General features: G+C 43.1%; 1 protein-coding gene across 1 annotated transcript in view; it reads left to right on the top strand.

The window, feature by feature from the left end:
- LOC149070995 (LHFPL tetraspan subfamily member 6 protein-like) overlaps nucleotides 1-26511 on the top strand; it is a 46266-nt gene extending 19755 nt beyond the window's left edge. Inside the window, exons 2-3 of the mRNA XM_089248563.1 lie at nucleotides 12469-12567; nucleotides 26258-26511. Of these exons, the coding sequence (XP_089104689.1) occupies nucleotides 12469-12567; nucleotides 26258-26376 (218 nt within the window). The 3' untranslated portion in view covers nucleotides 26377-26511. The remainder of the gene's footprint in view (nucleotides 1-12468; nucleotides 12568-26257) is intronic.
- Nucleotides 26512-27451: the final 940 nt, after the last annotated feature.

Below are 27451 nucleotides of genomic sequence, written 5' to 3'. Positions count from 1 at the left end.
TCAAGTGTTTTCTCGCGATCATTTTGAGATCACTTCTTGCTAACACACATGCTGCAAATGTAAAAATTCCTCTCTTTCTCTCTCTTAGCAGCCATCTTTTTTAATGCTTCCATTCATTCTCTCACGTCGACCTTTACGTTGTTCTCCTTGAGGCATTCGAGTGGCTGCTTCAAACAAGGACCCTTTTTTTCTTCTTCAAATATATTATTCTGTTCTTGAAACCGGCACACACATATACTGGGTTTGATTGGGTTGTTGCACGGGTTTATCCCATCAAAGGAAAGGCCTTTTTCTTTTTTTCATCTTCGCGTGGAAAAGAACAAAAGAAGCCGAAAAGGAACTTGTTAAGGAAGAGGTTCTTTTCTTTTAGCGAATTCTGAGTTTTTCTTTTTTTTCCGGGCCTCGCACCAAACAACTCAGATCAAGCTCGTAATGGAAAGACAAGATGAAAAACATCTAAGAGGGCTTTCCTTTCGACGATGAAACGCTTCTGTGTTTTTTTTTTTCCTGTCCAGTTCCAAAATAGGATCAACGGACGTTTCTCTCTTGGCCGCAAATTGGATTACCTTAAGCCTTTAAGAGAGAGAAACGAAAAAAAAAACCAGGTTAATTCTTCGGATCGAGACATGATCAGTCTGCTTACGTTTGCGGCCCCGAATGGAGGAGAAAAAAAAAACCAACAAGAAAGATATAAGTACTTTTTCTCAAACCGAATGGTTCAAGAAAGCGTACTCAAGTTTGTGAAACGCGTGTTTTTGCATATAGTGACCGCAAGCTATGTTTGGTTTGATCGAATCATATGCGTGTCCACTTCAGAACCCTTACTGGTGGGGTGGGGGGGGAGTCGATTGCATTGCCGTTTTGCAACAGTCGTTCTCAACCTGCAGCCGATATGGGGCCTTTAACCAAAGGAGCCACGTTTGAAAATCGAGATGATGAGGAGATGACACAGGTTATTAAGGGAGGCCACAGGCCTGTGAAAAAGAAAATTCAGATGTGAAGAGATGATGCTTTTAAGTGTAATGTGGGATAAAAAAATAGACTGTTTCCGGAATCGAGTAGAGCTTCCCATAGAACCTGGGACATCTTGATTTATGGTTCAGGGGGCTTCATGACATTGTTGGACCGGACATATCTCGCTTTACATCTCCAAGAGGAGATATCGAAGCTTTTCCCGAAGGATGGGTGCATCCGGAAGTCCAAGGGCTTCGTGATTGGGGAGGGGGGGGGAAGGGGAGTGTGTGACAGAAATTATGTCCATGATGAGATTTGGTACCATGATTTTCGAGAGTAAGTATATAAAAATGTAAGCTGTAATACTTTTCCATATTAGTATGCATCCCCCTCTTCCAAGCACCACTTTGCCCGAGGCCACGGATGTTGAGACGATTCTGTTTCAGGACAAGAGGGACCTCCCTGGCTACTCCCTACTATAGGCCGTAAATTGCTAAAAGGCAATATGCCTGTCTCTCTCTCGTTCACCATAAATTTACGGGGGGGGGGGGGGCAATCAGTAGAAAGTGTCTCGCTCCTTGATGAAAGTGAGATGACCCTGAATAAGACGAGGGGGCATGAGTGAAAGGTGAGACGCACTGTTTTAAAAGCTATAGAAAAACGATGTTGAAAGAAAGTGATTCGTTACGGAATGCACTGTAGTCAAGTGTGTCAATTTTCAGCCTTACAAGTCTGTTACAAATCAGGATTCCCGTACGTGCATGGTTACTTCAAATCTCATATTTGCTCATTTAAAAAATCGCCAAGGGTGTCCTGACGCCATTCGAAGAATCATAAGCAGCATCAAAGGATTATGTTTTATCTTACCGAGTCCTTGAACATCGCCTTGACGAAAAGGAAAGAACTCGTCTTCTTTGTGTTCTAGGACCTTGTAATTATGATACGGGTTGAGACCTGTTTGGAATTTTCGTTTTTTTTTTTAATGTCTTACAACTGACATGAGTGTGATGAATCAGCTTCCGCGAGGTGGTCCTTCAAATTTATATATATATAGCATTGTACACATATTATATACATATGTACCTATAACACGTTCTTTCTAGAACCGATGGTCGGTTTTTTTTTCCTTATTGGCCCCGTACGAGTGTTTAACGAAGGTTAAATCTACATTGCTTGACCTCGAGTGTCTTTTGGGCTTCCCGGTGCGATGATCAAGTTCAAAGACTTGTTTTGTCTTATTCAATGACCTCCTCCATGCTCCATTCTTACTCTTGTCGTTCGGGCACGAACGTTCTCTCCGTTTCGAGAACAGCTGTCATTTGGCGATCGATATCAAAGAAAATCGATCGTTCGTTCTCATTCCCGAATCCCGATCGAAGGTCGGGAAGATGTGAAGGCAATCCAGACACTCCATCGGATGTTGGGAGAAGGGAACTTTCTAGCCGAATGATCTGTCCGAGCATGGATTTCTTTATTTTGGGTCCCGTTGGAGTCCATAAAAACGAACAGAATAATTTCCACAGTCGAATAACTTTTTCCAGAATGGAATTCGTTTTTTTTAATGTTTTTATGGCCTTCACCTGTTCGTACAAAGAAAGGCCTCTTTTTGTAGACGGCTCTCGAACTGGGTCCGAATACAGAGGGTCCCGGTACATTCATATAAGGAGGTTCTTTATATTCTTCAAGTAGGCGAGTGTCTGGGTCATGAGAGAGAGAGAGAGACCCTCGGGGATTTTTCTGACAGCACGTTATTATTATTATGGTGTATACGCTCTGATGCTCCGTCTATATTGTTGATTCTTTTCGCCCCCCCCCCCCCCCACAATCTCGAAGGTCAATTTGAAGAAACGCACCAGGTGGTAGTGGTGTTGGTGGTGCACCTCAACAGCTGTTGTACTTTCGGGAGACCTATTCATTTTTTCGGCTTGGCGTCTTTTGTGGCATCCCATTTCTTGTTCTCTTCTTTTTCTTCTCATTGTGGATGATGTGAACTATATATTTTTTGGCTTTTCTATAGTGCCCTCTCTCCTGAGAAATCCCCATTGATATGGGATTGATCATTTGAGGAATAACAATGGGTTGTCATCGGAGAAGAAAAGAAATAAATTCTTTTTCTTTTTTTTAATTCTCAAAAGACAGACAGGACGTAGGTCAGTTCACTGCCCTCAAAACCTGTCAATGAAATCTAATATAGGCAACGTAATAGGTCAATTGCACCGGACAAATTGCCCAGTTTAGATAAAATTGGAGAACAAGTTGTGGAACATCTACGCCTACTTTCCAGTACGACTGTTAAAAATGAAGGACTTTTTCTCAAAGTATAGATGACGTGAGTTTGATTCATTTTAGTTTCGGCCTTTGACGTATCAACTACAGTTGTATGATGGCTAATAATGCTTTAACATAGTGATGTCATCGACAAGAATAGTTTTCCAACTGTGTTGAGAGATCACGATTAGTGAAAAAGCAACGCTCAATGGTAAAGCCGTAGCAAAAGAAGGGAGGACGGGCACCTGGGGATCCTCCCCTCCTCCCACCGAGATAGGTATCGAATACGTCGTAACATGGTTAAGTCTTATCAGTAAGTTATTGTTCTATCACTTATCCCCTCCCCATTCTCTTGAAATATCAATTGTTCCCTTTCGAAAGAAATTTCTGGCAACGGCCCTACTCAGTGGCTACGACGTGACGGTTGAGACAATAAAGGCTTTGTAACTTGTAGGGGTTTTCGGGTTTGAACGCACCAGTGTTGATCGGCTGAAGTTGGTTTTTTGAGGTTCCCAACTTCGAGACGTGAATGCGACCCGAGCTCCCCTTGAAAAGTCTCGCCACAGAAAGCAACAGGCCTACAACGGTGCAGTCATTACACTTCACTCACAATATGAAATTTTGATTTAAGCACCGAAAATATCAGACACCACGCGCACTCATACTTCCGGCACAAATCACTCGGTAATAAATTGATTATAGAGATAGGGCCGGAGTTGTGCTATGTTTGAAAGAAAGAAAAAGTTTTACACGAAACACAAGCATAACTCTGACAACAAAAATACTTTAGGGCCACGCATGTACTCACAACATGTTCCTGCGTGTATGTACCAATTCATTTGAAATTCCCCAGAGGAATGTTTACAAGGTGCATGTGTGGTTGAGTAGTAGTGATGATGCCGGTAAATCTTAATAATCGAAGGTAGCAATGCGAGTGCCTTTCATTTATGCCGGAAGGTCCATTACAAGGATATATTATGAAAGATCGTATTACCTTTTTCGTTACAGCTATTTTCTAATACCATCGCGGATACCCTCGAGACTCTCGACCCATTCGTACGATACCCACTGGTCCATCCATGTTTCTAGTCGAATTTACGTTTCAACGCATCTTCTCGAAGAACAATTTCGAGTGTAAATGGCTCTTCTTCCTGGTCATTGGCTCTGCTGTCTTTTGTAGCTATAGCAAAGCCTTAATTGAGAAAAAAAAAAATACCCCATTTCATGTCGTTGGTTGACCAACAACTTTTTATTCGTGTGGGAAGAAAAAGTCGTGGGTTTGGCCTGTCGTTCACTTAAGAAAATTAACGACTCCATCATTCGTCTTCATTTCCTGGAGAAGAAGACAGCCGCAATATCGTTCAATCACTGGTTAAGGGAATGGGAGAGTATAAGTCTAATATCAATGTTCCCGTACACCACCATCAAGATTGAGAAATAACTGCCTAAAACTGTTTTAAAAAGTTGAAGTTTCATCTGAATTCATTAAAGTGTTAGAAGAAGCTTTTCTCTCTCATATATAATGTCTTTAATTTTACTAGATGCTCTTCTTGTTTTGGTTTCCACTCGGTTCGTCACTAACCACGAGTTCTATTTTTCGACCATTGACAGTTTTTTGCTTTTGTTTTGGCTTCAATCCCCCCTCCTGTCGACCAAATGATAAATAAGCAGCTGCTTACGTGACGTCCTGTTCAATATTTTATTCACTATTATCCAGATTCCGGCCAGTTCCTAAAACGCCCAGACATCGAAAATGGGGAATATGCTAGCGTTCATGAAGGCGTTTGATCTTATCTGTACTAAATTATTAAATATCTAGAGATGCGTCGTAGTTCCCACGGGGATTAAAGCTTCAAGAATCCGCTGGATTCGATCCAAATGGAGAGAGTTGGTTGAATTACTCAAATTCCCTGAAGCAGGCATTTTCAACCTGTTGCTCTCTTGCACCGTGGTTATCTACACCGAGGGTACTCAACTTTATAAAGAGTGCGGGTGTCACTTCATTGGTTTGAAAACGTATTGCCGGCCACATAAGTGCTTTGCCACTCAAGTGATCTAGGGAATGTGCCGCTGTCCACTTAAATGGCCTGGGAATGTGTTATGAGTCATTTAAGTGGTCTGAGAAAGTGTCGCGGATCACTCAAGTGGTCTATGAATACGTGCGTTATGGGTCACTTAATTGGTCTGGAAATGTGCCGCGAGCCACCCATGGTAATTAGAAGTACTCCAGGTCACTTAATGTATTTGTAAATGTATCGCTTGCCACTTCAATAATCTGTAAATGAGTCGCTTGTTACTTAAATTATTTGTAAATGTGCCGTGGGTCATTAAGTGTTCTGGAAATGTGCCGCGGGTCACGAAAGTAATATGAAAGTGCACGATAGGCTAGTGTTCCGGAATTATGCCGTGGGTTTTCTAACCCTTTAAGCGGCAATTAGAAAACTCTAAACCCCCTTTAAAATGTCATATCTCTTTTCATTAAGTAGGCTTTCTTTCGATTTTCAACAGGTGCAAACTAAGAGTGTAGAAAAAAGTTTTTCATTGAAAAATCGTTTTTACAAAATATCTGGGATTGTCAGTGTTAAAATAAGAGGCTTTTATAGAGGTGAGATATTCCGTCATTGCCGCTTAAAGGGCTAAGTGATCTGGAGATGTGCCGTGGTCACTTGAGTGATATGTATGTTTATACCACTCAGTTGATGCTTACAAAATTAAGTTTTATGTCGCATCAGATGAAATCGAGGGCCACATTTGGCCCGCAGGCTACGGGTTCAGCATGTATGATCTACATCCTCAACTAAACGACTCGAAAACGTAGATGGTTATGTGATTTTTGGTAATGGTTTTTAACATTATGCTGGTTTTTTTTCAACTTGCCAAATGCAAGATGCTCCTCTTCTGGAGCGAGGCGTAAATGGTGCTCGAGACGTCTTTGCCCTATACGAGGGGTGTACAACTTTTCCAGTGTGCGAACCAAATATTATGGATGACTGCTGCTTGTGGGCCACAAACTGATGTACTCTACTCGGGACCATATAAGACCCCTTGCGAGCCTGGAATACTCTAGTGGGGGGGAGGGGTGGCACAGATTAAAATCAGATGAAAAAGGAGCTACGACAAGTGGTGAAGAAGGGGGGGGGGACCACAGAGAGTCGTGAAGAAATATTTTCAGAATCCCGCAGAGCTGTCCATAGAACCAGGTCCATCTTACTCTCATTCTACTAATTTTTTTGACCATTCCTCAAATTTGCCGCCATGGGTTATAGCCCGCTAAGACAGATACTTTTCTGGGTACAGTGACTTTTGACGGCGAAGTCATAGATCTCGCTTTCCGTTTCGACATTTACACGCAGAAACAAATTTCTATTGATACAGAATTATTTGAATTTTCTTTGAAGAAGCGCCGTCCTCTCTCACCGTTGCAATCGAATGCACTCTGATTCTGTGACTGAGTGGCTGACTTGCTGTGCGTGCTCTGGTAATAATCGTTCATTCACTCTCTATTTGACATTAAATTGTTTTTCCTCATCCCGATTCATCACAGTCGGCGAGTCCTATTGTCCTTAGAACCACATTAAAAACGGGAGAAAAGGGAGGATGAAAATGGCGTCTTTATGAGGTCGTAGAGGGCGCTAGCGAGTTATGCCGATCCAATCATAACGTTTGCGCAAATTAAAATTAAAAAAAATAGTGGAGAGGTTAATGGATGAAGGAGGAGACATTCACGAGGAGGGCAATAATAATAATAACAACACAATAGAATGGGTACGTACATATCATTATACGTACTTACTATCTGTGGGAGGAGAACTCCTGGATGTTTTCGTATTGAATGGGGTGTACGGAGTCCCGAAAACTCATAAACTGCGAATTTTATTGCCTAATAAAAATTGCTTCTCCCTCGTATAACGAATTTCGTGAATTTATTAATTCGTTTCCGTGCGTTTTGCTTTGTAAAATGAGAACCCTGTTTTTTAGAGCTCTTGGAAATGATCATTCCCCTCCCTCTCACCCTACCGATCCAACTTTCCCTAAAATTTGCTTAAATAATGATCGCTACGATCCCCCGTTTTCACGCAATAACTTATTATGTAGGACGCTTTTTTGGCATGGTATTATCTAGCGGTAACGAATGGCCTTCGTTAATGTCGTCATTGAAATTAATATGGCTCTTTTAAATTTTTACGAGTCTTCGTGTTATAGGATAACCCCAATGTATATGTGACGTGTTGAATTTTGTTCTTTCGTTGCCCGCGGAATTCCTAGCTAGTCCGATGCTGAAAGGTTTTCCCACCACGGTCTACCTAACTGCTTGAATCTTTTTCGGGATAGAGCGGGGACTGTGTTCTGGTCTGGTAGTGACGCGTTCAATCGAATTATTAATTAATGTGAGTGAAAACTCTGAAATTCGGCAAACCATGCATTCAGCCCAAAACACATACCGGCTTGAGAAATCATAGGTGCCGGGTCACCGTGGTGACTAAAAAGTTCGTATTGGTGACGTATATTTAATAAATTTGAGGATTATAGAGGACACAATACAATTGTCGTTTCACACCGTTAGTATAGTCAGGGGTGGGAACTCTGAGCCAATTGCGCCGCACTGCGCCAAAACTAATATCTTTCGCCATCCTGCTCCAATAGCGTATTTTCGCATTTTTCTGCGCCAGATAGCGAATTTCGTTTCAGTATGCCCGGAATATCGGAAAGGACGCCAAAAAATTTTTGTTCCTGCCAGCCACGAAACGTTTCTTTACGAGAAGAGCGTGTTTTATTCCACTATACTTAAACTATCGCCTTAAACTATCGGCCCCTGATCGGGCTTTCCATCGCGAAACCCCGATATTGTCCGTGATCGTGGAACTGAAGATGGTTTGCAATGCCTTTCAGCTTTAAAGTGCAAATTGGAGTGTTTCCGTTTAAAAAAAAAGTCGTCACTGGAAGCAGCAGAAATTACCGTAGTCGATTGTCATTGTGTTAAATCCCGATGTTTCGTGAAAAAAATTTTCATTCCGGAAGTAAAAAGCGCTTGTCCGCCGAATTACGAATGTTAGTTTAGAAACTTTGCCGAATAACGAGCGTTAAATCGCCAATGTTGCTAAATAACGAGCGTTAAATCACCAATGTTGTCGAATAACGAGTGTTAAATCGCCAATCTCGCCAAATAACGAGAGTCAGATCGCCAATCTCGCCAGATAATGAGTGCTGAATCGGCAAACATCGAGTTGATTCTTCCGAAATTCTCTCCCATTTTGCAACAATTTCTTTCCAAGTATAAAAAAATTAAAAACTTATAAAATTTTTTTAGCTCATTTGAAGGGCTGCTGTTCAAGGCAGCAAATAGTGCCCTCAGTAAGCAAAAAATCATCTTAAATAGACGGGTGCAAAAAATTTTATGACAGCCGCTCTTTCAAACAAGGTGTCAAAAGCCTAAAACACCAAAAACAAAAATCAAGCTGACGAAAAGATGTTTGATAACAAAAGACAGTGCAGTTTTATTTTGAAAAGGGTTGAGGGTTAACGAAAATATTCTTGTTAATTTCACTGCTCCAATTTATAAATATCTGCTCCGAATCCCATATTTTGCTGCTCCAAAACTGCTCCAAATCCTGAATTTTGCTGCTCCGAAATGGACTTGGTCACTTCCCACCCCTGTATAGTTCGTAAAGTGTCTTATACAGTTTTCAATGTCTTAAACAACAAATTGTTCCTTTGGTGTCATCTGTTTAATCATCCTTTTTCAAAATCTTTGACGATTTTCTCTGCTTTTTGTCTAACACAGTTGAATAACGCATTTTTGACTCTTCCAGCATGAAACCATTGCAAGAAAACTCAGTCAACACTGTCGAAATTAGATTTTCTCTTCTGATTAAGCTTCGGGCTTTATGTTTAAGCTTCCGTTTTTTCAACCTTCTTTAAATTCTTCTTAATGCTTGACATCTGAACTTGAGAAATTCCATACTCTTTGGCAGTTTCGGTTCGAGGTTTTTGGTGCATCAAAAACTTCACAATCTTTTCTCTCTTTTTCTCGCGTTCAGTTTTTCTAGATTTCAAAACATTGCATGAAGACTTGCATTGACTGGCAGATTTTTACTTTATCAAAATACACTGCTCAAAACAAGTAGGGGAGCAAGCAAAAAAGTGAAGAAAACCGTGCGAGACAGCCATGTATTGGCATGCAATGGATAGTACACGCGTATCAATGCGCAATACAGAAAAAAGACGTAAAAAAAATTTGGAATTAAGCTTTAATTCTTTGAAAATATCGAAAAAACATGAAAAGATGATTTAGGGCAACAATTTGGTTACATGTAAACGATAAAAAAAAAGTACTGTTTAGACATGGTGCATGAGTTTTAATAGGGCGTGTGGCCTCCTCGAACAGCTAAGACTGCTGCACACCTGTTTGCCATGGATGCGATGAGGTTATCGATCAGACTTTGGGGAATACTGTTCCACTCCTCAAGAAGTGCAATCTGCAAGTCTCGGACAGTAACAGGCGGCCTTGGTCGCGCAGCAATGCGTCGTCCGAGCATGTCCCAAACAAGCTCGATTGGATTCAGGTCAGGAGAGCACGCTGGCCATTCCATACGCTGTATTGTTTCAGCTTCAAGCATGTTCTCCACCAGACGAGCTCTATGCGTTCGGGCATTATCATCCTGGAAAACAAAGGAATCGCCAATGGCTCCAGCGTAAGGGATGACATGAGGTCGCAGTATCTCGTCTGCATACCTTCGGGCCGTCAAAGTGCCATTCCGAATGATATGCAGGTCCGTACGTCCGCCTATGCTGATTCCACCCCATACCATCCGACCAGCTCGTCTGTATTGTGACCTTTCACGAACGAATGCGGGGTTATTTCGAGTGCCCCTGTCCCTCCATACCAGAACACGTCGGGTGTCACACTCCAGACTGAATCGGGACTCGTCTGTAAACAGCACTTGGCTCCAATCATGTTGCTCCCAATCTCGATGTTCAGCAGCCCATCTTCTTCGGGCCGCACGGTGTCGTGGGGTCAACGGAATGCAGAGCATTGGCCTACGTGCATAGAGCCCTCCCTCATGAAGCCGATTACGTACTGTTTGGCTGGACACCCTTCGTCCTGTTGCCAAGAGCAAACGTCTTTGCAGCTGCGTAGCATTCTCTGTTCTGTTTCGACGGGCTGTTAACCGTATATACCGGTCATCAGTTGCTGTACGACCTTGCCCTGGTCGACGTCTAACATTTCCTGTTTCTTGGAATCGATTCCACAGCCTTGCAACAACCCTTCTGGCGACTCCAACAGCGTGCGCGACACTACGTTGTGTTTGCCCGGATTCCAGTCTGCCTATAACACGCCATGCCATGGATTCCGGTAAATCACGTTGTTGAGACATCCTCAAGTCACCTTGTCTCAAAAAAAAAAATACTGCGCAATCGAATTTCACAGTTACGGCAGTAAAACAGACGTTTCTGCAACATCCCGATTTCTGCCCTTATCTCCTTTTTCTGGTTTTTGACGTCATGAACTTTGATTTGCATATGAAGTTTTCTTCTTCCGTTTCCTGCTAGGCTTTAAATTATGGATGATTCATTTTATGTTACTTATCGGTATACATCTTTGCGTAATTTTGTTAAAACCATGTGCTCCCCTAATTGTTTTGAGCAGTGTAGTTAGCCTCCTCTATGGCTTAACAAAGAACAAAGTAAAATAATTTTTTGTGTGGTTTATGTATTGTGTTGTTTCTGATGTGTTATTGTATGTATTTTATTCATACAAAACAAAAAAAGGCAATTTGTCTCTCTCAAAAAAAAAAATTGAATGTATTGAAGGTAGCTTAGAGCCTTATACATTTCGAGCCCCAAAGACTAGGTTTTCTATAGGCTAAGTCTTAACTGGGACAATATATTTGCCATTTTCAAATGTCTTATGCTATAAAAAATATTATGTTCATGGTGGTTAGTATGTATCTGCAGTTTTCGTGCGAATTGCAGTATTCGATTATGTGAGGAAAGGATTTTGAAATTATGACATTAAGCGGGTTCACATTAATGGGTTCTACTATGTGTGTTACAGGCAAGGCGCCAAAATCGGCCAGCCCTGCCAATGTCCGAATTTCGGACTTTGGCCAGCCTTTTCGTAAAGTGGCTGGCTAGTTGCGGCCCTGAATCTGCACCTGGTCAGGACAAGCATTTTTTGCAATGGAACCACGGTTCGCAAACGACCTTTATGTTTAGCGCACGTCTAATGGGCTGTCCATGTATAGAATGAAGAAACAACAAATCGGCAATCGGCGTCATTCCGTTAGCCTTCCGCCGGTGCATTAATGTCGGGGGGGGGGGGGAGAGTGGTGACTTTAACTCATTGTTAGCAGCGACCAATCATCAATAATCACAGTTGCTGCAAAAAATGGCAAATAAATGCCTGAACTTACATAACATGAAGATTTAGGTATTTTCACTTCAAAATATAGAAGACATATGGCAGTACCGGTTACGCGTTCTCTCTCGAGGCTACCGCCGTGCTTGTGAGGCCGCACCCTTTTCTGTTATCTTGGCCGCACAAAGGCACTGGTCGCACAGAGCACGACACCGGCAGTACCACTATAAAAAGACGAAAGACGCATGACTTCTGATAACATGAATACTGTTTACACAACACTTTCCAGCATGTACCAATTCGTTAGAAATCCTCCAGAGTAATGTTTACGAAGTGCATGTAATACGGTGAATAGTAGTAGTTGCTGCACCAGTGCTCACCAGAACTATGTGTCGCAGCAATTCCTACAACACGATACTTACATAATATGAAAATTCAAGCATTCACCATTTTTGCTTCGAAATATGGAAGACAGATGGCAACACCAGCAAGAATACGAAACAAGCACAATTTTGACTGCAGGGTTACTTTAGGGTTACTCGTACGCTCAGAACACATTCAGGCATGTACCAATTCGTTAGAAATTCCGCAGAAGAATATGTACGAAGTGTTAAGTAGTAGTACTTCGTGCAGCAGAGCCTAGCCTTTCGCTTGTGAGCCCGCGTCCTAAACACAGGCCGGCCTATTAGAGACGAGTGGTCATGGTGTAATGACTCGTTGATTGTTGGTATATACGTAGTCATTCGAATTATTTTTGAAGCAAGGAAGCCATTGTTTTTTTAGAATCTTTTTTTCCCTATTTCATTGTGTGTATAATGACGTCATAATATTGATTTCCTCGTTAATTGAATTATTAATTATTTCTTCTTTTGTGTTTGTTCATATAGCGCTATTGATGGCAGCAGGATGTTGCATTTATCCGAATGGCTGGTCCAGCCGGGAGATCCGCGAGGTGTGCGGCCAGGATTCCGATGCCTACAGGCTAGGTAAGTTATCGATTTCAATCAGTATAGGCCGTAATAGGTTCAAAGACCGTAACTGTGATTAAGCTGTTAATTATAGAAATTGATGCGTCTCTTCGATATTATTTGAAGGTCACGATATTATACGTTTTGTGGCCGCTAAATTTTCCTCACGAGAGCGAACCTGGAGGCGTTTTCGAGGAAATTTTGGGGGGCCCCTTTCCTATTATGTCATAAGAATGATGATGGCGATGATGTCAAGGTCCTTGTTGTTCCGCCTCTCTCTTGCGTGAGTAATAATGTTCTCGGAAGGAAGGGTCTTCATTACTCTTTCCACCACATAATCTATACGCGGGTAGAGGAGGCCGTGGAGAAGAGCCATTATACAAATTGGGCATTTTACTAATATCCGTACGCTCTCGCAAGAATATAACATAACCCCGAGGTGAATTATGACTCACATTTGTCTCCGGATTCGTGTTCGGGACTTCCCTCCGCCCCCGATCGGTGATCTCCGGATATGTTCCAGACTCGTGTCCATGGAGTCTAGCTCCATCATGAAGGAAAAAAAAAAAAACATTGTTACGCGAAAATCATCCTCGAACTAACATCGATGTTACACAAGAAACCATAATGGCTATTTTGTGCTAATGATTTCGGAACGCCACATTGTCTCGATGTTCTATTCTGGCCCAAAGATTAAGATTGATTGAATTTTCTTGGAAGCGATTGTTGCCAAAACTGTTGTTTGAAACTGAAAAATTGTCGTCGTTAATTTGGTGCTGCCGAGTCCAGTTTTTTTTTTTTTGGAAGACTATTTGTTGTGAGGTAATTTAATTCGGGTTATTTTTTTCAACTTTCAGGTATTTTTATTCAGGTCGTTAAGTTGTGCATTGTCATTGATGTATGTGATTGTCATACGCATAACGCTAGTACGGGGTCGCGCAGAGCACGTAACCAGACAACGGTGTCGTGCTCTGTTCGACCATGCTCTGTGCATACATGATAAGAAAAAGATTTGACCTCACACAGCGCGATGATAGTACGTATCGCACAGAGCACGACGATTGCATGTACATTGTCATGGTTGCCAAGAGCGTTGAAAATCTAAGGATCAGTTCAAAACAAAACCTGCCGAAATCCATCCAATCCTGGCCCTTCTGCTTGCGAAGCCATCATGTTATGCGCACGACCATATTGTTGTAGGGTTACGTACTCTATGCGACCCATACCAACACCATCTATAGATGGAGCCCATCGATAGATCATAGCAGATCTATAGATGCTATTGCTCGTACTATCATCGTGCTGTGCGAGACCAAACTCCTTTTCTCTTATCTTGTAAGCACAGAGGCACGGGCCGCACACAGCACGACACAGTTACGTCGTTAGTGCTCTGTGCGATTCCTACTATCGTCGATTCTCATGTAGGGGCCATATGTGCACCCCCCTCCCCGTGGATCTAGGGCAGTGGTTCTCAACCTTTGGAAGAACGCTGCCCGGTTTCATTCATTTTTTGTAAGTAGAAGGCCCGGTCAAACACATGATTAACGGAACATGAATTGGGGGAAAAGGAAACGACAGATCTCAGTCGCGGCCCGGTATGAATGATGTTACGACCCAGTACCGGGCCGCAGTGCCCGAGTGGCATGCTGGTAAGATGCTCGTCTACCATCGTGAAGGTTGTTGTCAGGGTCCCGGGTTCGAACCCAAGGGAGGATATAGATAAGTTATTTTCTTTAACGAACTCGAGGCGACCACCGATAGACAGCACCTTCACTTCCAACCCATCTCACTAATGGCAGTAAATTGCAATATAGCGATATGGCCAGAGTTGGTGTTTGGTGAAGTAGTAGTACCGGGCCGCGGCCCGTCGGTTGAGAAACACTGCTCTAGAGCATTCGGGAGGGTGGTAGGCCTACAGGTAAAAATTAAGTAAAGAAGGAACCATGAAAGGTGATAAACCCTTTCAAATCCTGTACGTACTAACAAACGTGTGCGTTTTTTTCTCGCCGTAAATAGTCTTGTAATCTCGGAGTTCACGGTCCTGATATCGAATGCTATAGATGTTTTATCGTTTGAGTCAGTCCTGAAGTCACCGAGATTTAAAAAGGATATTTTCAGCGTTAGAGAGAGCGCAACCCTCCACGTTTGTTTGCACAGTCTGACAAAATTTTGGAATCCCGTTCCGGGTGTGCTCATGCGTTAAGACGGCACTGGGAGCCCTCTAAAGGGAGGCTGACGGGTATCTTGCCGGGGTCTAGCGCTCAGTTATCATTTATATACATTTTTTTAAGCTATGAAAATAGACTCAGAAATCAATTGAACATGTTGAGGGCCGTGCCAAGTGATTTATTTTTTTGAGGTTCTACCTGGCGAATTTTCGAAACTTTCAACCAGATTGCATTTTTATGAGGGCCCCTTCCGTGTCCGGGTGGGTCCATGCGTTAAGATGGCAGTGCATAGGTACGTCCTGTACCAACACCATCTATAGCAGAAGGCCTCCGTGCAAAGCTCGGGACGTCACTGAAGAACGTCATCTCACCTATAGCCTCTGGATATACTACAAAAATGATAAAGATGGCGCATGCGTCAGCCTGCTATATCCAATGGCTATATGTGAGGTGACAAATGACCTCGCGGGCCTCTGCGATGGTCGAGTGGTCATTGTGGGGTACTCGCATCGCGAGGTCTTGGGTTCGAACCACTGGCGCCACAGTGGTGGTCGGCTGAAGTTGGTTTTCTGTAGTTCCCAACTTCGTGGAGCGAATGCGAGCTGATCTCCCGTTAAAAAGTCTCGCCACAGGGAGCAACAGGCCTGCAAACGGTACAAATATTCAAACATTACACTTCTGAAAAATCAGATACTGATATTTCGTATACTGAACTCTATATATACGCATCCCCAGACTATTAGGTATACACACTCATACTTCCGGCAAAACTCAATCGGTAGTAAATTGCCCATGGCAGTAGATCTCAGTTGTGCTCGGTTTGAAAAAGTAACGTCACAAGTTTCGCGAGGATGCCTTCTGCTATAGATGGTGTTGTCCGTGCTCTTACGAATTTACCCACCCCTATAGTCCTGAATCCTCTCCTGCGGCTGACTATATGATGTGTGAGTGGGTCATGAAATCACAAAAAATGAAAAGTCATCACCCTTTTGTCTTAACAAACGATCTTCAGTGGTGAATTTGTAAGATTTTTCTGATCTTCTCACGGAGACATGAACGAATTTTCCTAGCTTTTCGGCTTTAGACAGCTCGTAATACGAGAACTATACTCATTAAAGACCTGTACATTAGAACGAAAAGGAAACGATGTATATTCTTTCAGAGACTCGTCTCTGCCATCGGCCATTACAAAAAGCACAGACGTAAAGAGTAGGAATTTTTTTAAAAAAATCGAATAAACCTCTCCTAGGAGGAAAAAATGTTACTTGGCGACATCAAGGCCGTCTTGGTCATCATTATGTACGATTTTATACGTCTTTTTTATGCGTTTACAGCTCGCTCGGAAGCCAGATAGCGGGCGGTCGCGAAACATAGAGAAAGAAGGTCGGCCGTATAATTTATACTCGTATATATACTAGTACCAACACGTGGTGACGGGTCTCTTTTTTTTTTATTGACTTTTCACTCGACTTGCGCTTAAAGTTCGAATTTTTTTTATGGAGCTATAAACACCGCTCGAAAAGTATATCTTTTACAACCTGCGAACACGTTTCTCTCTCTGTCCGCTTTATTTTACTATTCGTAGCCCCCGTTTTATTTCTTTCGGGGGAATACGGCCTCGCACGTTTTATGTCCATATCTAGACTTTCGGATGTGGTGGCTAGGACGGATCAGAAGGACGTTATTGCGTGATTTCCGCGTTTCATGGGCGGATTCTGTGGCACCATGTTGAATTCATTGAGCGGCTAACATGTCGGGGGCACGGGGGTTCCGTTTGGCCATTATTTAGAAAATATTACTGTTTTGAAAACAAAAATGTCGTCGTTGATCGAAAACCCTCGTTTAAAACTGTTATTTTCAACGATTTTCGAAAAGGCTGTTGTGTCATATCAAACGAACATTAGGCCCTGTACAGGCCTAATGTTCGTTTGAGTATCCTCACAGGGATACTCAAATCGATCTCGAGTAGCCCGGAGACCAAGAAACTGGTTCGACTGAACTTTCCTACTTTCCCTCACACGGCGCTACTAAAAATATTCCAAAGCACAAAGAGAAAAGAAAAATGACGAATTTTTTAGTTTTTTCTACTTTCACACGAACGAAATTGCCTAGATACCAGAAGGCTCAGTATACACGCTATCCAGCATGTACATATTTCCAAGGCACCACTACACTGGTCACATATTGTCCGGAACAGTATTTTAGGAGAAATGTAACAAAAACTCTTTATTATTGCTTCTTCTTATCATTATTTATTATCATTATTATTTCTGTCCGTAACTCTCATAATACAGTCGACGTTCATTATAACGACGCGTATCGTTTCACGAAAAACGTTATAAACGACGTTATATTGGAAAGAAAACATATAGCGCAGTCATTATATGAAAACATTTGGGACTATTCCTACCGGTTGTTTAAATGGAATAGTCGCTATAACGTGTGGTCGTTATAGCGAGCATCGACTGTATAATCTCCAAGTCGGAAAAATTACTTTCATTCTTAATTTTAGTAAAAAATAAGAATTTGGATTGCTTCGGTGAAAATACGGGACATTTTCATGAAGTCGGTACGGTAAAAATAACGAATCAAAAAAATTATCCCCCCCCCCCCTGCAAAAAAAAAAAATGTCACATGCGTTAATTGCCGTCATTGTACAAAACCACGAACAAATTTTTCATTTTTACGAGAAAAAGACAGTTCGCTAAGTGGTCATTCAAGTATTACGTCAGCATCGGGGTTTGGGGTTTCGAATTTGCTGATTTATGATGACAAGGGGGAGGGAGGGTTTGAGTGATGTTTACGTACGTCACTCACTTTATAAAAGTGCGAAATATTTGTGATGACATCTTATTCGGTGTGCCAAAAACGACAAAAACCTTTCGCTATTTTTTGGGCACCTGAACCAACATTCCCCCCCTATTGAGAAGTCCTCTACAAGAGCCCTTTTAATTACCTCTAAATGTTCCGAAAATTCTTGAAGTGATCTGGAAATGTGTCCGACAAGGGGTGGGGGATCAAAAATGACAATAATAAATGGCAACAATCGGCGTCAGTTGAATCCGTGTCCCGCATGATTGCAGTTTCTTGTGAGCGTGATCTTGGTTTTGATAGCAGTAATGGTAAGAATGTAATTCAATCTACTGTTTGGCGATAGTTGGCGACTTTGCGGCAAAAAATTGACAATTTCGTTTTTTTTTCTTAAGGGATGGAAATCCTTACTTTATTTTCAATGAATCCCCTTTGTTTATCTATGAGCGGTTTCTGTGCGGAATTTGGACTCGCGTGAAAATCTTCCCCAATTTTCATCCTCCAAAGTTGGCAGTTTCAAAATCTGAGAGCAGCGGAAAACAAAGCTCAGCTTATCAAAACTGAGCGGATCCTCCGGCCACATTGCTTTCTTGACAGTCGAACGTGGAAAATTGATTCCGCCGTTCTTTTATAATTTTATAGAAAGCAAGAGTTATTTGGGCCCTTCGGCTATTTTATCACTTAGGAAACAAGAATCCGTGAGGTGCGTCCGAAGCTTGAAGAAAGAGGAGCTTCTTTTTCCTTAAGGAATGTCGTTTCCGAGAAAGGCTTTAATGCCAAAAGAAAAAAAAAAATCTCGTCTCATTTGCCGGAGGACGTCGGCCATTTAATGTCGTCTCTTGTTGTTCATTAAGGCGATTGGTTGGCGACGAATCATTAGCCTCCGGTGCACGTCTTTAATGGGAATCCATTTTGCGTTTTATTTTTTCATTCCTCTCCTGATCACAGCCATTATAAGGCTGTAACTCCACTGAATACCAAGTGGTGTATGTGTGTCTCTCTCTCCCTGAGGTCGGCCTTGTGTTACAAGCTATTATGTTACGTAACCCGTGTTAAGTTTTTTGTGATGATGATGATTATAGTCGTTGTTGGGAATTTCATCCACCCTTGAGAAAAAATGTTAAGAATGGCGTGTGTATTGAAGCTCTGTCGTATTTTAGAAAATCTCGATACAGCTGTGTCTCTTGATGAATCGCCGATAAACGGCTTCGCGACGGCCGTATGCTTGAAACACGGTATAATCTCTTCCACATTTGAAGCCGCTACTCATTCTGTGGGCTATTTGTTATGTGTCTAGAGCTCTACACAAGTGGTGGCCCGCGAGATAAGGTAGAAATCTCGATACATCTGAGATAAGGTAGAAATCTCGATACATCTGAGATTAGGTAGAAATGTCGCGATACATCTGTCTCTCTGTCGATGAATTGTCGGCTTCGAGACGGCCATATGATTGAAACACGGTATAGTCGCTTCCACCCCTTCTGTAGGCTATCTGTATATATATCTAGACCTCTAGTGATCCGTCAGATTAGGTAGAAAACTCGATACATCTGTCTAATCTTAGGGCCCTGACACTCTGTCAGGGCCCTAAGATTTTTTGCCGTCCTGGGCAAACATTATTTTTCCGCCCCTACAACTTTAAAATTCGGTAATTTTATAACGGTTGTCTGTGTTCCCACCTAAAATATTTCCGCCTCCCTAAATTTTTTCCTCCCGGGGCAGTTGAATCCCCCCCCCCCTCTTGTTCCGGCCCCTTCTCTCTGCTGATGAACGGCTTCGCGACGACCATGTGATGGAGTAACGTTATAGTCTCTTCCACATTTGAAGAAGCGGCTCATTATATGGGCTAGTGGTGTCTAGAGCTCTAGATCAGCTGTGGTCCGCGAGATTAGGTAGAAATCTTTGTACATCTGAGATTAGGTAGAAATGTCGATACATCTCTGTTGGTGAATCACCGATGAACGGCGTCGCGATGACATAATATATATATATAGTCCACTGGTTCTTAACCTTTTTTCCATCCCGCACCCCTCGTGCAATACGACTTATCTTCCCACACCCCCTTGGATAATCAGTTTTCTATTCGTTTTTGTTTTTTTTTAATTAATTACTTTAATTATCTGTATTAGTTAATTTTTATAAACTCTTTTATACTTACTGTTTAATTTCTTTTCTCGGCTACTATTAATACAGTAGACCAGCGGTTCTCAACCTTTTTTGACTCGCGGAGCCCTATCCAGTTTATAATTTCTATGACGGAGCCCTGTTTGACTCGAGGAGCCCTTTTTTGTGGCAGAACCTTGTAGGCCTCTTTTATTTATTTATCTATCAAGTTTATTGATTTATATTATTTTGCTCGAGTCACCGCGGAGCCCCTGGGACGTGTACACGGAGTCCTTAGGGCTCCGCGGAGCACCGGTTGAGAACCCGTGCAGTAGACTGTCGCTAATTCGGCACATATCAAACCAGGATGTGCTGGATTATCGGAATCTCCGGATTACAGGAAGTCAATTAAAGAAGCCCATTTCAATAATATTGCGGATAGACATACAGTGACATGTTTTCCTCTTTTAGGGTGCGATTATAGTGCACGCGTGTTTCCGATTCCTGAAACCCGCGTCGTCTACGGTTGGTTAAAAACGGTTGGAGACGACGCGAGTTTTCAGAATCAGAAACACGCGTGCACTATAATTGCACCCTTATGCTCGAAAAGAGTCTACTATATTAAAGTTTTTTTGAATAAATTCAAAATCTAAACTAAAAAAAAGTTAATGCGAAATTTGGGAAAAAGTTTTAATGAATTGTTCTTCACTTATGGATTCCAGCCGGTACAACAATATACAGGGTGTCGTGTAAGTACTAACTCGGCCCTTATCTCCTGGAGCGTTCGTCGTAAAGAAATGGTTCCAATTTTAAATATGTTCAAAAATCACCTTGCGCCAGAGTGAAAATACGGTGTGCATTAATTGAAAAATCTAAATATTTATATGGACGCCCTGTGTGTCCTAAAAACCCCAGTTAGAGAAAGGTGTTACCTTATCTCTTCTGAGCGAACGAAAAAGATCTCACTTTTCCTAGCGATATACACTCATGTCCATAAATTGAGGATAATGCCAGCTCCGGCAAATAAAGGTTCAGAAACAAAACAAACGTTACTTATTCATAAAGCCCATTTATTAAACAAAAGATAAAGAACAAAAACGATGGTGTATGCATGATACCATTCATAGAAACTACGATTTTTGCTCCCTGGAGCAATTGTAAAAAATATCTCCTTTACAAAAACTTACTATTACATGGTTGGTATGATGGTTAATACATTGTATGTCGCCCATGCGATGAAATACAGTCCGTACCACGCCTAGGCATGCTGAGTATCAAATTATCGATCTGATCTTGGGGAAGATCACTCCACTCAGCAAGCAATGCTCTCCGAAATTCCGGTACACATGTAGGAGGTGGTTGACGGGCTGCAACTCGTCGGCCAAGCATGTCCCACACATGCTCTATCGGATTCAAGTCAGGTGAGAATGCTGGCCATTCCATACGGGTTATATCCTCATATTCAAGGCCTGTTTACGATGTTTGCTCGGTGAGGACGGGCGTTGTCATCCATAAACACAAATTCTGCGCCCATGGCATCCCTAAACAAACGTACATGTTGTTCCAGAATGATGTCCCGATAAATTTGGGCTTTCATGGTTCCGGTTTGAACATGGAACCCAGTATAATTCCACCCCAAACGAGCAATACTGCACCACCGTAACGGTGTCGTTCAATGATACCTGGCGTTCTCCATATGAAAGTCCGACGTGAATCAGACTGCAAGCTAAACCTGGACTCGTCGGAAAACATCACACAAGCCCACTGTGACGATGTCCACATTGCATGTTCTCTACTCCAGGCTAATCGCTGCCGACAGTGAGTTGCCGTGAGCGGAACACATCTGACAGGCCTGCGAGCATATAGACCAATATCTCCCAAACGTCTGTACACGGTTTGCCTTGAAACTGTGGTACCCGTGGCTGCAGATAGCTGACGAGACAGGTCGGATGCTGGGCTCCGTCTGTTTCTTTTGGCAGTTACTGCCAAATACAGATCTTCATTCGGCGTTGTAACTCGGGACTCGACAGTACCAACAATGTACTGTAACGTCTACTGACATTTCCGTTATCTTGGAATCGTTGCCAAAGCCTAGAGATGACACTTTAGGCAATTCCAAGTTCCTCGGATACTTCCATCTGAGTACGCCCACATTCCAGGCGGCCGATAATTCTACCACGTAAAAAATCATCCACATGCGTCCTCTGTGTCATAACTATTCGCTTATGGCACTGAGCGCCTTACAGAACTCTTGTGAACAATTTCACTTCTTTGCCACCATTCTTTATATACCCCCTCTTACAGTCTCGTCATTGTAACGTACTATCGGCATCATCTGGTGGCTTCCTGAAATTTGCATATCATTCTTGCAGATGTGTGTGATAATTCTACAGGTGAAATTTTTACTTTAGATTTCGATTTCCGTGTGATTCTAAATTATCCTTAATTTATGGACATGAGTGTATTTGAATTCACAAATCGGAGAAAATTTGGGAAAAGAGCAGCATAAACTAACGGACTCCTTTCCCTTATTTATACTGTTCTTTCCCAACTTTCCTACAATTTTTGAATACAAATGTCTCAGTGAATATCGCACTTAGAAACGTGCAATCCCCCCCCCGTTTTTTGAATTCAAATATCTCGGGGAATATTGAAAAAATTATAAACATAAAATGTTTTTGTTGGCATCAGAAGAGACGGGGCAGCAAATTTTTAATTGGGTTCTTTCGCACCCCTAGTTGAGACCCACTAGTATAGTCTCTTCCACATTTGAAGCCGCGGCTCATTCTTTGGGCTAGTTGTATGTGTCTAGAGCTCTAAACCAGCGGTGGTCCACGCAGCGCCACAACTAGATGCTTGGCAAGCACGCATTTTGGCACCCCCTTTCTAATGTTGAAGACGACGTTAAATTGTGAAATGTGCTTTCCCCCCCCCCCTCTCTGGCAGTGCTTAACGCATAGGCCCACCCGGGCACCTCAAGAGAAGAGGGGAGGGGCCCAACAAAAATAAGATCTGGTTGAAATTTTCCAGAATTTACTAGGTAGGGTCTCAGAAAAATCGCTTGCCCGGGGGCCCTTGATTGCTCTTAAGATGGTCCAGCACGAGACCCGCCCCCGCCTGCTCCCTCTTAATTGCGGCCCTGGGTCCGCGAGATTAGGTAGAAATCTTGATATATATACTTAGAAGTTTTGAGAGGAATGAAATTACTCTTTTCTGACATCGCTGCCCTTAACATAGTTTACGGAAATTTTGCCTCCGACATTCCGCTACTGCGCATATTCCGTCCCCGGTACGTTTCGCCTTGCCTGACCAAGTGTGTGACCGTATGAGTGATCGAGTGAGTGGGACATTTCAGCTTAAACATATCGCCTCTTGTTTAAATATAATGAGTAGGCTGCAAAAATGTGAATAATGCATGTACGTAATATGTTTTTAATACAGTGAAATCACAATATATCGATATTTTATGGATCATTCACGCTATAACAAAATCGTACGATCACTCCCTTGGTCACTAATACTAATACTCATTTGGCTATTCACATGGCAGGCGAAATGTCAGGGGCGAGGTTTCCGGGGGCGAATGTACCGAGAACGAAAATGGACATAGTCTGCTCCATGCCGATTTCTTTTTCTTGAGCCAATCGGGAGCCGATCCAGAAAAAAAACCGATCGAAAGTTGTCGAGATCGATCCGTCGATGGACGTATCGATTGACTGACTGACTGGGTCTGTGAATGCGTTTCGCTCGTTTGTAACTTTTCCTGAGCAATCACACTAATAAGGATTCCCGTGTTCGACCGCTAGGTGTCGCATAATCCCTATTACCCACACATCAATGTCACACTGGTCTCTTCTGCCATAGAATAATTCTACGAGGAATGCAATTAATATGTCTTATCTCCCGAACCCGCGTCATGTTTCGGGAATGTCGATCGTCCAAGAAAATCCTTGATTAATTGTCTTCTCATTAGAACGGAGGCTCCAAATTACTCGACGACACACGAAGGTATTTCAATCCAATCTCGTTGCCTGAGAGAATCCTCATCTCTCTCTCTCTCAGGATCGACGGTTTGGACTCGTGTGGGCCCCCCTTGTTGGAAACGAATACGTATTTAGGTTCTGGTATTCGTTGGATTTGCGCAATTTTTCATAAACGGGCCGCGTGTCTGACTCAAAAATTCACCGCCAACAACAGCTCCAAAAAAATTAAAAGATAATACGAAACCTGCCTGTCACGATAGCTAGCTCGCTCACTCACTCACCAGGTCACACAGTCAATCAGTAGGTAGCTCATTATATCACTCTCATTTCCTAGGTCACTCAATAGGTCGCTCATTATATCACTCTCATTTCCTAGGTCACTCAATAGGTCGCTCATTATATCACTCTCATTTCCTAGGTCACTCACTTCGTAGGCCATTCACTTATTATCCAGGTTACTCACTTACTCCCTAGGTTACTTACTTGCTAATTTCTTAAATCACTCACTTTACCTTTGGATAGCTCACTTTGTTACTAGGTTGCTCATTCTGTCAACTCACTAAATCACTCAGTTTATCGCTGGGTCGCTCATTATGGCACTCATTCATTAGGTCACTTATTCTATTCCTGGGTCGCTGTTACTGTCACCCGATCACTCACCAACACTAACCACTTTGTCACTCACTAACTACTGTATCATTTACTGACTCTCTCACTCGGTCATTCCTCGCTCCTGCTCCTGGCTAACCACTGACTCGTGTCGAACTGTCATCGGTGAATTTTCCGTCAACTAACCGGCCGAGGACTCTTGATGAGGAACCTTCTCGATTGCTTTCAGAGTTTGGAGGAATTCGAGAACTTATATCTAAACTGATGTTAGTCGGATAGGCAGCCCCCCCCCCCTTTCCCCCACGGTCTGTGTTCGGGTGGACTCAATGCGTTAAGACGGTTCTGCAAATAGGCAGAGGCCGAACGCATGGCAGAAAGAAGCTTTCTTAAGGCCTTTAAACCAGGGTCTCTTGAGCCGTGTGGGTCACGGCCCGAACTTTATTCGCAGGGACTTCCGAGATGGGTCGTACAAATCCACTATTCTTGAGGTATGGGTCACGACCAGAACTCGAATTCTGGAGGCATCCGCGCCTGGTTGGGTGTAATGCCAGTCATGGCCCCCCAACTCGAGGCGACCACCGATAGACAGCGCCTTCACTTCCAACCATCTCACTAATGGTAGTAAATTGCAATATAGCGATATGGCCAGAGTTGGTGTTTGGTGAAGTAGTAGTCATGGGCCCCCCCCCACATCGTGGAGCAGGGCCCCTAGGATGGGACCTTTGGCGGGCCCCCAGACCAGACCTTTATAGTGAATTTATGGCGTGAAAAAACAAAAAAATTATGAGAATCGTCCCGGGACCCAGGGCTGGAGCCCTGTCAGCCTCCCCCTTGTGGGGGCCATGATGACGGTAGACCTTTAGTTAGTCTCAAACTGGAGCCATATGGGCCCCCCCCCCTTTTCGGTTTCGGGACATATTAAGGAGGAGGAGGGGCTGGGTGGAAATCAAATGTAGGATTAACCAATGACAGGTGGTTTGGGGGGAGGGACGGGCTACAGGGAAAAATATACAGACGTGAAGAAAAGACGTACGGTGGATAAATCTTTGGACTAATTTAAAAATTCAGCTCTAGAGATTTTTGTTTTTCTTGAATCCAGAAGACACCTCACACTTGTGTATCGAAAATAGAAAAGAATGAGTTGACCATATTTCCCATCGAAAACTGACCACTGCGTTGATTTCAAAAGATATCGCGGGACACTTAAGTGATCTGCAACAGCACTGCAGATCATTTAAGTCATCTGTAAATGTTCCGCGAGTCGCTTTAGTGATCTGGAATGTGCCACGGGTCGTTTCAGTGATAGATCGCAGCACATTCCCAGCTGATCTTCGAATTTGTCGTAGGGGATCTGCATGTTGAGATCTGATATGTAACATGGATTTTTTTTGTGGGGGGGGGGGTGTGGTGGTGGATTCCAGTTTTGCCCTAGTGGCGTGGTGGTAAGATGTTCGCCTACCACCGTGGTGGTTGCCGTCAGGTCTCCTAAACGGAATTTAGGAGGCCATCGGTGCATGGCGCCTTCATTTCCAGCCCAACTCGTTAATGGCAGTAAATTGCAGTATAGTGATATGGCAGGAGTTGGTGTGTCTGTGGTGAAGTAGTCATCTCAATCCGTATGAGATTTTTTTGTTTGTTTGTTTGTTTTTGGCAATATGCCGAAAAGTGTCGCAAAAAAGTCTCGTGACAGCCGCCTTCAAGAAACACGTTCCTTCACTTATTCCAAGTTTGAAAGGTAGATGGAGGCTCTGCGTTGAGACTGAATTTAATAGAATATTTTCTGACACCCCCCCCCCCCCCCCCACTGATAGTTCCTATAAAATTATGGTGTTCACGTAACGATCATCGGTATTTGGTTACTATCACCATATTCAGGACCCGTCTTTGACACGAAGGAACCCTGGACAATGTCAAGGAGGCCCTGCAACTGGGGGGGGGGGGGGATCAAAGTTATTTGAATGCATACTGTTTAAATTTTGGTGCTGCAGGTCGAAATCAAATCCTGAACATGATGTCTGTTGTTCTTTTTTGCAGGTACGTGCGAGCTGTCCTGGTCGATGTACCTGCTGTCGGTGGGAGTCGGCCTGTTGCTGCTGTGCGTCGTGCTGTCCCTGAGGGCGTCCAGGGTCAAGGCGAACTCTTACCGCATCTGACAACCGCGGATGACCCCCAGGGTGGGGCTGCGGCGCCCCCGGAGACGTCGGCGACGACGTCGGAACCACCTCCAGAGCTTCGAGATGCAGATCCAGCAGATGGACGACGACGAGATCGCGACCATCCAAGAACAGCTCTGCAACAACAACCAGGTGGTGGTGGCGGCTGCCGCGGTGACCAACTGCGCCAACGTCGCTGCTCAGCAACGCACCTTCGCGCACCACCACCATCATCATCATAATCGGACCAGCAGCTGACAAGACGCCAAACGACGTCCGGTGGCGGCGGCCGCCGTTTCTGTTATTCATTGCTCAAGACGCTGCTGCATCGCAGTCGCTCACCCACGAGACGTTGTCGTCGTTGTTCTCTTGTGCGGGGCCAGATCACCATAACCATTATCATCACCATGAGGACAGGTGTTAGAGATTGTCATCACCCTCTCCTTTATAACGATGATTTTTTTTACACCGCTAACCTTCCGTTACAGCGAGATTTCTCTTCAAAGGAAAACTCATGACATCGCCAAGTGATGCCGTTTAATACGATTTGGTGGCTCACGATTGTCGCCAAATTCTGATTGGGAAGAGGGGGGGGGATTTAACCAATAACACAGTTTTTTAGTGACATGAAGTTCTGGTAATTTGTGTGAGCGACGAGGGTGATCCAAAAAACTGTTAACGTGTCGCTAGAGATCCGATTCAGTTGGACAAACCCATGGCGTTATGCATCTGTTGAGGTGAAAATCCCACTTTGAACGACCTTCGCCAAAACGGCCGATTTTCGAGTTTCCCTAAAGAAAACAATACAATTTGTTCACAGATAGGCAATTTTTCAACAACAAAAAAAATTAGCAATATTTGGAACCATTTAGCGAAAATTTACTTGATTTGGCAAACATTTGGCGATAATTTACTTGGAAGAAATTGTAATTTTTTTAGTGAGATTTACTGACATTTGGCAGAATAGGTTAGATCTCCCAAGTCTGGTTGCACAAATATTCGGTCGTAACACTTCACTTGTTATCATGAAAAAACAGTCCCGGCATGCTTTGCGTGATATCGTGTTTAGGTTTTC

This window comes from Pholcus phalangioides, unplaced genomic scaffold (assembly GCF_987345545.1).
Source record: "Pholcus phalangioides strain wild (caught in Gottingen) unplaced genomic scaffold, Ppha-v1.0 ptg000020l_1, whole genome shotgun sequence".
In the NCBI taxonomy this organism is placed as follows: domain Eukaryota; kingdom Metazoa; phylum Arthropoda; class Arachnida; order Araneae; family Pholcidae; genus Pholcus; species Pholcus phalangioides.
Note: the sequence above shows the minus strand (reverse complement) of the source record. Positions and strands in the feature narration are given on the sequence as shown.